Source organism: Leptidea sinapis, chromosome 8 (genome assembly GCF_905404315.1).
Source record: "Leptidea sinapis chromosome 8, ilLepSina1.1, whole genome shotgun sequence".
Lineage (NCBI taxonomy): Eukaryota > Metazoa > Arthropoda > Insecta > Lepidoptera > Pieridae > Leptidea > Leptidea sinapis.
Window position 1 is genome coordinate 15,325,575 of NC_066272.1, and position 10,608 is coordinate 15,336,182.

Consider the following 10,608-nt stretch of genomic DNA (forward strand, 5'->3'; position numbering starts at 1 on the left):
AAGGGTAAATATATACACTTTTATAATAAAGACCCAGCCACTGTTATTACTAAGAATTATTCCTCGTGCTATATTACGTTTGTAATAAAACAATATCGTAAAAAGAAGGTATTTAATACAACCGATGAAAATTATTTTCATACAAGTGGGGAGAAATTATTTTTATATCTTAAAACTCGTATATAAATTGAAATTTATATAATTCTCGTCCATTGGTTGTGTACAGTCGACATATGAGTTATAAGAGGCACTGTTCAGGCATTATCTATAATTAAATTTAAATGTTTTATTAAAAAATGGCTCTGTCGTAAATCCTACTACTCCACAGCTGAATATCTAAGTGATCGGACAGCCTAGAACTAGATTATGAATATTTTACAGCAATAACAATATTGTATATTTTATTTAAAAGAGCGCAAAAAAAGAATGCTGGGAGAGTTTCTTGCGCCGCTTCTTCTCTCTCAGAGCGCCATTTGTTTTCGAAGCGGTAGTAGTATCTACTATTAGTAGAATTCTAAAGGAATCAATTTTGAGAAAATTAATGCCTTTTTATGCCTTTATCCCACTCCTATGTAAAAGAAATATAAAATTTGAAAGTAAAACAATATTACCAAGGCATTATTTATTCTCTAACAATCGGTATACCATCCAGCTTCGTGATCTGCTGCAGACGGTTGGAAGCCTGGGTCCGCCACGTGTCTACATCAGGCTGATTATCATACAATGGATTGCCAATGAACACCAGATCTTGAAGGGATTTGCACTCCTGGATAATACAAGACAGTTATATTCCTCTGAATATTTAGCATGCGACAAATTTGTTCTGCGCTTTGTACGGGATTAAGGCTAAGATCTATGCAATGTACTTAGATTTGCTCAGACTCCTACTTAGCTGAATTCAACTCAACAATCTTTGATTTGGTATTTATAGTCATTTGACAGCTGAGATTATGCTGAGCTTAGGCTACGATAGCCCAATAGAAAGGTTATGCGCGCGTTATACACAGCACATTGTCGACTATTAATTAACAAACTTTTACAATTGAAAGTATACTACATTATAACAATATCCAAAACTTATTGAAGTCAAAACTTCTTTTGCATCGTTGTCATTTGAAAGTCGATGAGTAAAGCGACAGTAAGAAGAGACAGACTCAAAAGATATAACGTGGGAGGAAAAGAGATGCATTATACGGTGTTTTAGTACGAGGCGATCATAGTTCAAGAAGAGATTGTCTTATGTATTAAATAAAAAAGGCTAGCAAGTCTATTGCCTTCTTAGTATATTGAATATTAAACTCTTAGACAATTTATATGTCTAGATAGAGCCTTATGCTGCTAAACAACCCATGAAAAGAGGCCAGATTTTTTACTTAAACGTGTGTGACAATCTACGTCCTACACTCGCGACTTGTATGTCAATTTATGTGAGTGTGCGTGTATTACTCAAAATAGAGATTAACCGTCAACCTCAATTTTTTTCTTTATTCAAACATTTTTTTTGTTCACAGCTGTCACAGTCTATCTAGACGTATAAACGATCTAATATCCACTAGAATCCATCCAGAAACCAATAGCTAGCGCACTTTCAAAATAAGACATGCATTATCGAGCTGTTAGGTCGTGTATACAATAGTATATTGTAAGTTTATGGTCAGTATCATACGAACCTGAAGTCTGTTGAATTCGGCCCATTCTTTGACGGAATTGTTTGAAATGTAGAGGACCTTTAGATTCTTCATGACCCCAAGCCCTTTTAGCTTGTCTATTTGGTTGTAGCTAATCCACAATTCTTCAAGAGTGTCCGCGACAGTTTCCTACACACAAAGCAGCTTAAGTTAAGCTGCTCATCCATCAAGCAGTCGTCGAGCATGACTCACTTAATAGCAAACAAGGTCTAATTCAAGTTCAAATTCAATTATAATTATTCAAAATTGTATATGAAATCAATTACTGAAAGTCAAAAACTATCACCCATTCGAAAAAGTATGTCTCAGACCTGAGAAGAACGGGTGCAAGAAACTCAGCGGGCTTCATTTTTTGAAGTGGAAACTTCTTTAGCGGCGTTGAGCACTTTTCTTGGCATGGGTATAAAATGATAAACTCGTGTCAGGACACGTGACCTGATCGAAAATCCGTAAGACAGTGGACGAAATTATGGATGAAAATGATTTTTCTGAGAGAGTTTTATTATTAAATAATTTTAATAGTTCTGAAGTGTTAAATTTATTATGTAATATAAATTATCATTTATGTGTTCGATAGCGCAATAAAGAATATTGTATTTTACCACATAAATGCGAGTACTTTTATACTGATAAATATAAAAGCAATGCGTGTAAAATTATTCCCTAAACGAAATATTCACAAATGCACCACGTTATTGTTCAAGTTTTCCACTTCTTTCCCGCACTCCGGGAGTAGAGTTATTGCCGAAAACGATCACTCTGATTTTTGAGTTTTATACTATTGTCGTACAACAAACAACTAGAGTCATAATAACGCTCAAAAATTTTCTGAAGCATAACTCTACCTATGCGTCAACGACGCAGAGTTTTCATTCAGTTGTGTTTCTACCGCGCTTTGAATACAACGCCACGCAATGACACAATGTTTAGCGAAAAACTGTAAAATAACTGGATATTCCAACTTTAAAAGGATGTATTGTCGTACTTCAGTTAAGTGCCATTTGAATTAACAAAATTGTGTAAGTAAATAATTTGACGTTTTTAATAATTTTGCAAAATAATTACATTCTAATTGCTAAAAAAAAAAGGGTTCTTGCCTCTTTTTAGCGACTGAACTTCTAATGAGCGTAGTCAATAGGCTTGAACATTACTGTCACGAAATACAGTGTTAATTTGAATGAATGTTTTAATTTTATCTGTGTAAGGTAATGTATAAGTACGTATATAAAACGACAATGTTATACTTATGAGTTTTAGTTGGACCTGCAGCTGTCCTTATCGCACTTATGATTGTCTATGCCACGATATCGATATAGTATTTTGTTTTACAACTCTTAGGTAAATCTGAAAAAGCCCTTCGTTGATATTTCCTCTTAAGATTTCGAAACCTCGTGAAATTAGTTTCGATACAAATCCTTGGTTAAATGATATCAAAAAGCTGGGCATTAAATAAAGAATAACACTTAGTAATCTTACAATTCCTGCCACCGACTTTATGTAGTTTCTTCCCAGCGAGAGAATCTTCAAGTTTCTCATGCCGGCGATACCAGCAATTTTGTCAATCATGTTAGAAGACAGGCTCAGCTTTCTGTAATAAACCAGGATAAAATTTTGTTTTATTTCGAGCTTTGTGAGTTTCTAGTTTCTTACCTGAATTAAGATGCCTTGTACATACATACATACATCTGAAGTGACTGATAATGGGTACGTACGGAAATTCGCGAGTTTTTTGGGTTCCGACAAGTGTTCTTAGTCAAGTAAATAAAAAGTCTTTCATATGTTAATGCTAACTCCTGGTGTTTGCGCCATAATTAACTTTGTCACTTCGATATGTCCTACTTCTACCACTCCTTATACTTATTCCTCTCATTTACTTATCCTTTTTCCCTAAACTACTATCTCCGTCGCTCTAGTGAAAGCTTAGTGAGCAGTGCTTCTAAACTACAGTCCACATCGCTACCGCTCGCAAGAGAACGGAGGAATGTTCCTTACCTATCCTTACTTTCACTCTTAGTAGCAAACCGCTTCCGCCATCACGTGGTACAATCAATTCACTTTAATTGCCATGCCAATAGTCATATTTGAGCGTACAAGTGTAAAAAGTGTATTATTTATGCGTTATTTAGTGTTATTTAGTATAATGTACATCGATACAATAAAATACGGTACAATACTCTATTTTAGAGTTCGCTTGGTAACTCTAGGCACGTCTGCACTTGTCAATTTCAATCTATTTGTTTACCTTTGCTTTATGCGTTTCCTTTTTTTGCGTTTGGTTATTTGTTTGTAGGGGCGTGCCGTTACCGCGTAGGTAATCACGAGTTTAATAAAAGAAAAGTTTTGGAGTAAAATTACAATATGATTCTTGTATTTCTTTTCGTTATTACAATATTTATTATATTACATAATTCATTTACTTTCCGCCATCGGGTGAAATCAATTTTAATTGATCTGAACGTCTTCTTTTGCATTCGTTAAAAATTTTTAGTTAACTGTATAAATATGAATAGGTTGTACTTAATGTTGCATTGAAGAATAAGAATTGAATAATTATCTTAATTTACATAAATTTATAGAAGTACTAATAGGCCCAGACACGTATCTTGAATCATACAATCACACAATGCGCAGATATAAAAAACAGTCTCAATACAGCTTCCCAAAGAGTAGGTCGCAAAATGAACATGAAGAATACGAAGATCATGTCAAATGTATACTCTACCTATTCCTGTAATAGTTGGGCTGTAATCTCGCAATTGTTGACAATTACGTCTACTCTGGACGAACACCTCAGGCAGGTCCAATTTCGAAGCTTCGTAAAATCTTCTCGTCCCAAATACCGCAGTCTCTCAAAACGAAGTTATTAACCAGTGTGTGTTACCAGTGATGAGATAAGGAACGCAGACGCGGTCGCTAGCTATGGGGGTCTGAGAAAGATCATGGTCGCTCAGAAGTCAATGGTGAGAGCTATGCTCGGAATTTCCCTGCGAGATCGAATCAGATATGAAGAGACCCATAGGAGAGCCAAAGTCTCCGACATAGCGCAGATGATTGCGAAACTGTAGTGGCAGTGGGCAGGGCACATGACTTGAAGGACAGATAGCCAAAGGCAGTAGAGTCGTGATTGTGATGTCGCACCAGAATAGCAACAACCCATCTCCTCCCGTGGGTGTCGAAAGAGGTGACTAAGGGATACAAAGAACGGAGGATGGGCAGGAGCATCCTTCAGAAAGAGCATGAACAGCTACTGCGGTCGCCAACCCTCCTGCTAAGAATGGCGATTATAATAAAACCCCTCAAAAACACGAACATGACCAACCCGTTGAATGAAACAATTATTTTAATAAAAATATAAATTGAATTAATTAATATCATATTAATAAATTGAATTAATCATTATAATCGTGGACTAAAGCTCTATCAACTACAATATTTTTTACATCCAAATTCCAAAGTCCAACCCGCTACGTCTTCTACGTCTACACTCGCGGTGCATCAGTCGTACATTTTTAGCGCAGAGTAAGAATGGATATTTACGGTTTCAGTGTGCATGCGTTTGCGGAAAATAGAGCGTTACAGTTCGCCACTATTTTTTTCACGTGTTCACAGCCATCACAGTCTATTTAAATGAGTAAATTATCTAACAAAATATCTTTATAATATTCTTGTACCTACTCGCATTCAACTAATGTCGAGAGAACTCCATCCATTTTCTCAATGGGTGGCCATTGAAACTGAAGTTCTATTACTTTGGCTTCTGCGGCAGACTGTTCATGTTTTTTTTCCCATCTAATGATAGCGTCCTTACACGTTGTAGGTTTAAGAGCCATTTTTAAAAGAAGTTTATTATTTTCGTATTTATATGACGTAAATAAACAGTCGTGAAGTTGTATTTTCTGTCACAAATGACTATAATTTATGCAAGCATATAATATATCCCTATATATTATTATACTCTTTGTATGCAAGTGTCATGCCATGACATAGAGACACGAATGAATAGAAAATTAAGTATTTACAAAGAGCTCTTATTACTAATGTACAGCAGAGCTATTCCGCAACAAAACTGCAAAAAGATAAAATAAAAAAAGATGAAACATTTTACATATCGGTGCTCCACTGAGCAGGCCTGTGGCAGAATCGTTGCGGTGCAGCAATAGCAATTCCACTAATAAAACTGCACTGTAACTGTATGCTTACAGCAAATTACTTTTTTCTTGTTGTTATTTTGTAGGTTAGAAGGGAATTATAATAATACTAGTGCCGACCCCGACAGACGTCGTCCTGTACACACTTTACATTTGAAAAATTGGTACAGCCGTTAGGAGGAATACACTAACATACACATGAGCAAGAGAATTATATTATATGGATGGAATTGAGAATCTAAACCAATCTCAATTTCACTGGAACACACAAAACAATCACCATAGCCGTTCCAGGAGGTAGTTCAATTGTTAATCTAAACCATTCTCGAATCCACCTGAAGACACACAGAAAGTTACATTAAAATCATTCAAGCCGTTTAGGAGGAGTTCAGTTACAACAGACGCACAAAAGAAATATATATATTAATATAATAATATTAATAATAATAAATTCTTTATTTCGACCAACAAAGGATCATAATGTGTTAGTAACAAAATACCTTAAAACCTAGTGATAGTACAATATATCTTCAAATCTAAACCTTCCTAATGTAGGACAGGACCGACTTGTCAGCACATGTATCAAATAGCAGTGGTTCAGGTACTGACAATTGAACCTGTGAGAAAATCCCCTTAGAATACCATTGGGGCTAGCCCGGACCCTACGCAACAGGGACGTACACCGCTTACGCATAGTCGCATAAAAACAATCTACGCGTGCCTCAGCAAACATTCCCGACGCGCTGCAGTATCGTGGCAGCCCCAATAACATTCTGAACATATTATTATACTGAACACGCAGGGCACTATACTGCTTCTGCGCATAGTCGACCCACAGACTGCTCGTGTAAAATGAGGTGCAGTATGCTTTGAAGAGTGTAATTTTTACTGGCACGGTACAGCGAGCAAATCTCCAGATGATCATATTCGCCCTAACAGACAACGCCCTGCCCTCTCTCTCGATATCTGCATCATCCTTTAAGTCAAAGGTGCACCAGATGCCCTAGGTATTTAAATTGATCTACTCTCTTCAGTGGTATCCCATACAATTTGATTGTCGGTATAAGGGATGGAAATGGTTTCCCCTTCGCCTGAAAGACCATGCACTCGCTCTTTTTTACATTGTAGATCAGACCATGACTGCGGGCATAGTTATCACATATCCCCATCAGTTTCCTCAAGCCACACACAGACGCACTCAACAGCACCATGTCATCTGCGTAAATAATATTATTTAAACAGCCTCCGTCAATATGACAACCGACACGTCCATTGATGTAAAGGTTGAAGAGTTTAGGCGAGGTTGTGTGTTATGTATGCACACAATAAGTTACCTATTTTCTTTGGTGTAATAAAACCAAAATCATTAATAAGAATTATTCCTCGTGCTATATTACGTTTGTAGAAAAACAATATCGTAATAATTAGGTAGTTAGGTATTAAGGTATTTAATACAACCGATGAAAATTATTTTCATACAATTGGGGAGAAATTATTTTTATATCTTAAAACTAGTATATAAATTGAAATTTATTTAATTCTCGTCCATTGGTTGTGTACAGTCGACATATGAGTTATAAGAGACACTGTTCAGGCATTATCTATAAATAAAGTTAAATGTTTTATAAAAAAATGGCTCGGTCGTAAATTCTTCTACTCGATGACAGTACAATATTATATATGTTATTAAAAAGAGCGCAATAAATAGAATTCTGGAAGAGTTTCTTGCGCCGCTTCTTCTCTTTCAGAGCGCCAATTGTTTCCGAAGCGGTAGTAGTATCTAGTAAGAGGGCTGCACTAAAAGTATCGGGAATCAAGGAAGTGACACAACATTACTATTTAGAAATGTATTTATTGCTTTTCGAAGTATTCTCCGCGAAATTTGACACATTTTTCCATACGATGGAACCAATCATTGAAGTAATCATTCCATTCGGAAGTTGGGGTCTCCAAAATGGCCGTTTTGTAGGCGTCCACAGCTTCTTCAGGTGATGAAAATCTCTAACCACGCAATTTATTTTTTATTTTAGGAAAGTATAGAAATCATTAGGGCTTAGGTCGGGGCTGTACGGCGGATGGTCTAATAATTCTATGTTTTCTTGCTCTAAAAACTGTGCGCGATGTGAGAACTCGCACTGTGTTTTGTGATGGAGGATGATGCGGCGGATGCAGTTCTCTTTACGGAGTTCAGAAACGACCTGTGGCAACCAAATGCTAGCATACCATTCTGCATGACCGTTCTTTGTCCCTCCAGAGGAATAATCGCAACATGGCCGGTTTTGGAGAAAAACGTGGCCACCATTTTTTTTGCAACAATTTTTGTTGGCTTTAACTCATTTTCGAACACCCAAACTCGTGACTGGTTTTTTGTTTCGGGTTCGTACGAACCCGAATTCCAGGATTCGTCACCTGATACGATGTTGTATACAGCAATTGAGGATCCTGCGTGGAATCTATCGAGAGTTCTGACGCACCAAGTAACGCGAGCCGCTTTTTGCCTTTCACAGAGCAAATGTGGTATCCATCGGGAAAACAACTTTTTTACACCTAATTGTTGATGCAAGATTTTATGTATTTGACTCATGCCAATGTCTAAAGTTGCCTGAATTTCGCGGTATGTCACATGTCGATCTTCTTCAATCAGCTTACGCACAGCATCCACGTTTTCTTTGGTGACTGCAGTTTTTGGACGGGGATCATCACTGAGCTTGACACGTCCACGTTGAAATTCAGCAAACCAGCGATAAATTGTGGTTTTGGATGGGGCTTCATCACCAAATGCTGAAATCATCCGGTCAACACACTGTTTTTGTGTTAAACCCTTCGAAAGTCACAATAAATCATCGCTCTAGAATTTTCTCGAGTCAATTCTTTTTTCTCAACGACTAAACAAGTTTGAAAAGACCTTGTGACAAGACCGAGAATCTTTTTTAAATAAATAAATGGTATTCGATTTTTAAAACCAAGGAGTTTTCAATTAAAAATATTTTAATATGACAGGAACAGTGGAAATATTCCATTCCCGATACTTTTAGTGCAGGTCCTCGTATATTAGAAATGACATCAAAGAAGAAGAATTCTAAAGGAATCAATTTCGAGAAAATAAATGCCTTTTTATGCCTTTAATGATCTAGTTGACAAACCAACGTCAGGGTTTCGAATATGCGTGACGGGTGTGTCATCGTAAAAATATACTCTGATAATGTTTACCTAACGCGACAAAAGAATTGTAAAAAACCTCTAATTACACAAAAAAAAAAAGAGAGGAGATTACTCCATCGCTTATGGTGAGAGTTAAAAAGTTCTTTGTGTGTTAAGTCAACGAAAGACAAAAACGGCGGGGGCGAAGGGTCGCGTCGGTTGGGCGGCCGCGGCGACAATCAGGATGCGCCCTCACGCCTCCCGCAGGTCACCTCGACCCTCCGTACGGAGGGACGCGGTGTGTGTCATGAATATCAAGTAGGTACTGTGATTGTAGGCACACGACACCAACGCAAACAGATAATAAAATATACTTCTCGTCTTATTAAAAAACTAATTTCTTTCTTCAAAATTATGTCCTGCTGGTTTCGTCGAAACCAGCAGGACGTTCATCCGATGGTAATTGATACACCCTGCCCATTAAAATGCAATGCCGCTCAAGATTATTGAAAAACCCAAAAATTCTGAGCAGCACTACAACTGCGCTCGTCACCTTGAGGTATAAGTATAAGGTCAAGTCTCATTTGTCCAGAAATTTCAATAGCTACGGCCTTACGCCCTTCACACCGAAACACTCTATTGCTTACACATTACTCCTTCACGGCAGAAATAGGCGCCGTTGTGGTACCAATAATTTAGCTGCCATGCATCGGTGCAAATGAGCCTCCCACTGGAACTGTCCGTTTTCAATATACCAGTAACAAGAAACAGGGAACCAAAACTTAAGTCAAACCACTCTCTTAATAAGTTCTTGGTACGTAAAACACTGGTACAGCATCAGAATAACCAGTGCAGTATTATTCACGTAGCTAGAGTTGGTAGGGGCCCCGCATACTTAAACGCACTCATCTCAGCCTCAGTTAGACAACCGATGAAAACAGGGCAGTTTTATTACTTTAGTATGCGTGACAAGCTACGTCTTACACTCGCGATATGAATGTCATTTTGTGTTAGTGTGCGTCACTTTGTGTACATTGCTCAAAATATAGGTCTGTCTCATAAACTGTCAACTGAAATTTTTTTGGTCATTTTCATTTTTTTAAGTATTATACATACCTAGATGTAAGTTCTATTTAGTTCGGTATATTTTTTATGGAAAACGAGGACAAACGAGCGTACGGGTCACCTGGTGTTAAGTGATCACCACCGCCCACATTCTCTTGCAACACCAGAGGAATCACAGGTACGCGCTTTTTTGTTAAGGAAATGTCGTATAGTCCTGTAAAAACCGCACAACGAAGCTCAAATTAAATTATATCTGGATCTGGATCAGGGGAGTAAGGGGAGAACGGAACTAACACCTTATCCGACCCAATTGTCAACCTCACCTGCACGCGCCGTATGGCGGCGGAGTGGCGTGCCGTATGGCGTGTTACCGCTCCGTGGTGCTCCCTGCTAGACAACAGACGAGGATATGGCGACCGAGTTAATGGCGGTATAACCATACACCTGACTGGGAAACCGGTTGGAAGAGGCTACAGCGGCCTTGAAGACTAAATAACTTCTGAAATGACTGGTGCAGAAGGCAAGGGGAATCCACTGCACTATTTTTCCCATGATAGTCACGTATG

At 37.8% G+C, this 10,608-nt stretch overlaps 1 protein-coding gene across 1 annotated transcript; it reads right to left on the minus strand.

Annotated features, from left to right (window-relative positions):
• Nucleotides 1-607: 607 nt before the first annotated feature.
• On the minus strand, nucleotides 608-5,569 carry LOC126965748 (dynein axonemal light chain 1-like). Its single transcript, XM_050809507.1, has 4 exons — nucleotides 5,364-5,569; nucleotides 3,165-3,276; nucleotides 1,671-1,817; nucleotides 608-766 (listed from the first exon to the last, which is right to left on the minus strand). The coding sequence occupies exons 1-4, from the start codon at nucleotides 5,516-5,518 to the stop codon at nucleotides 623-625; spliced, it is 558 nt and encodes a 185-aa protein (XP_050665464.1). The 5' UTR covers nucleotides 5,519-5,569; the 3' UTR covers nucleotides 608-622.
• Between the last annotated feature and the right edge of the window lie 5,039 nt (nucleotides 5,570-10,608).

Excerpts from the sequence above, each read along its gene's own strand:
- LOC126965748 (XM_050809507.1), bottom strand. The coding sequence starts at position 5,518 with ATGGCTCTTAAACCTACAACGTGTAAGGACGCTATCATTAGATGGGAA. Across the intron at positions 3,277-5,363 it reads TCGACATTAGTTGAATGCGA|AAAGCTGAGCCTGTCTTCTA; the intron begins GTAGGTACAAGA and ends GGTTTATTACAG. Across the intron at positions 1,818-3,164 it reads TAAAGTCGGTGGCAGGAATT|GAAACTGTCGCGGACACTCT; the intron begins GTAAGATTACTA and ends CTTTGTGTGTAG.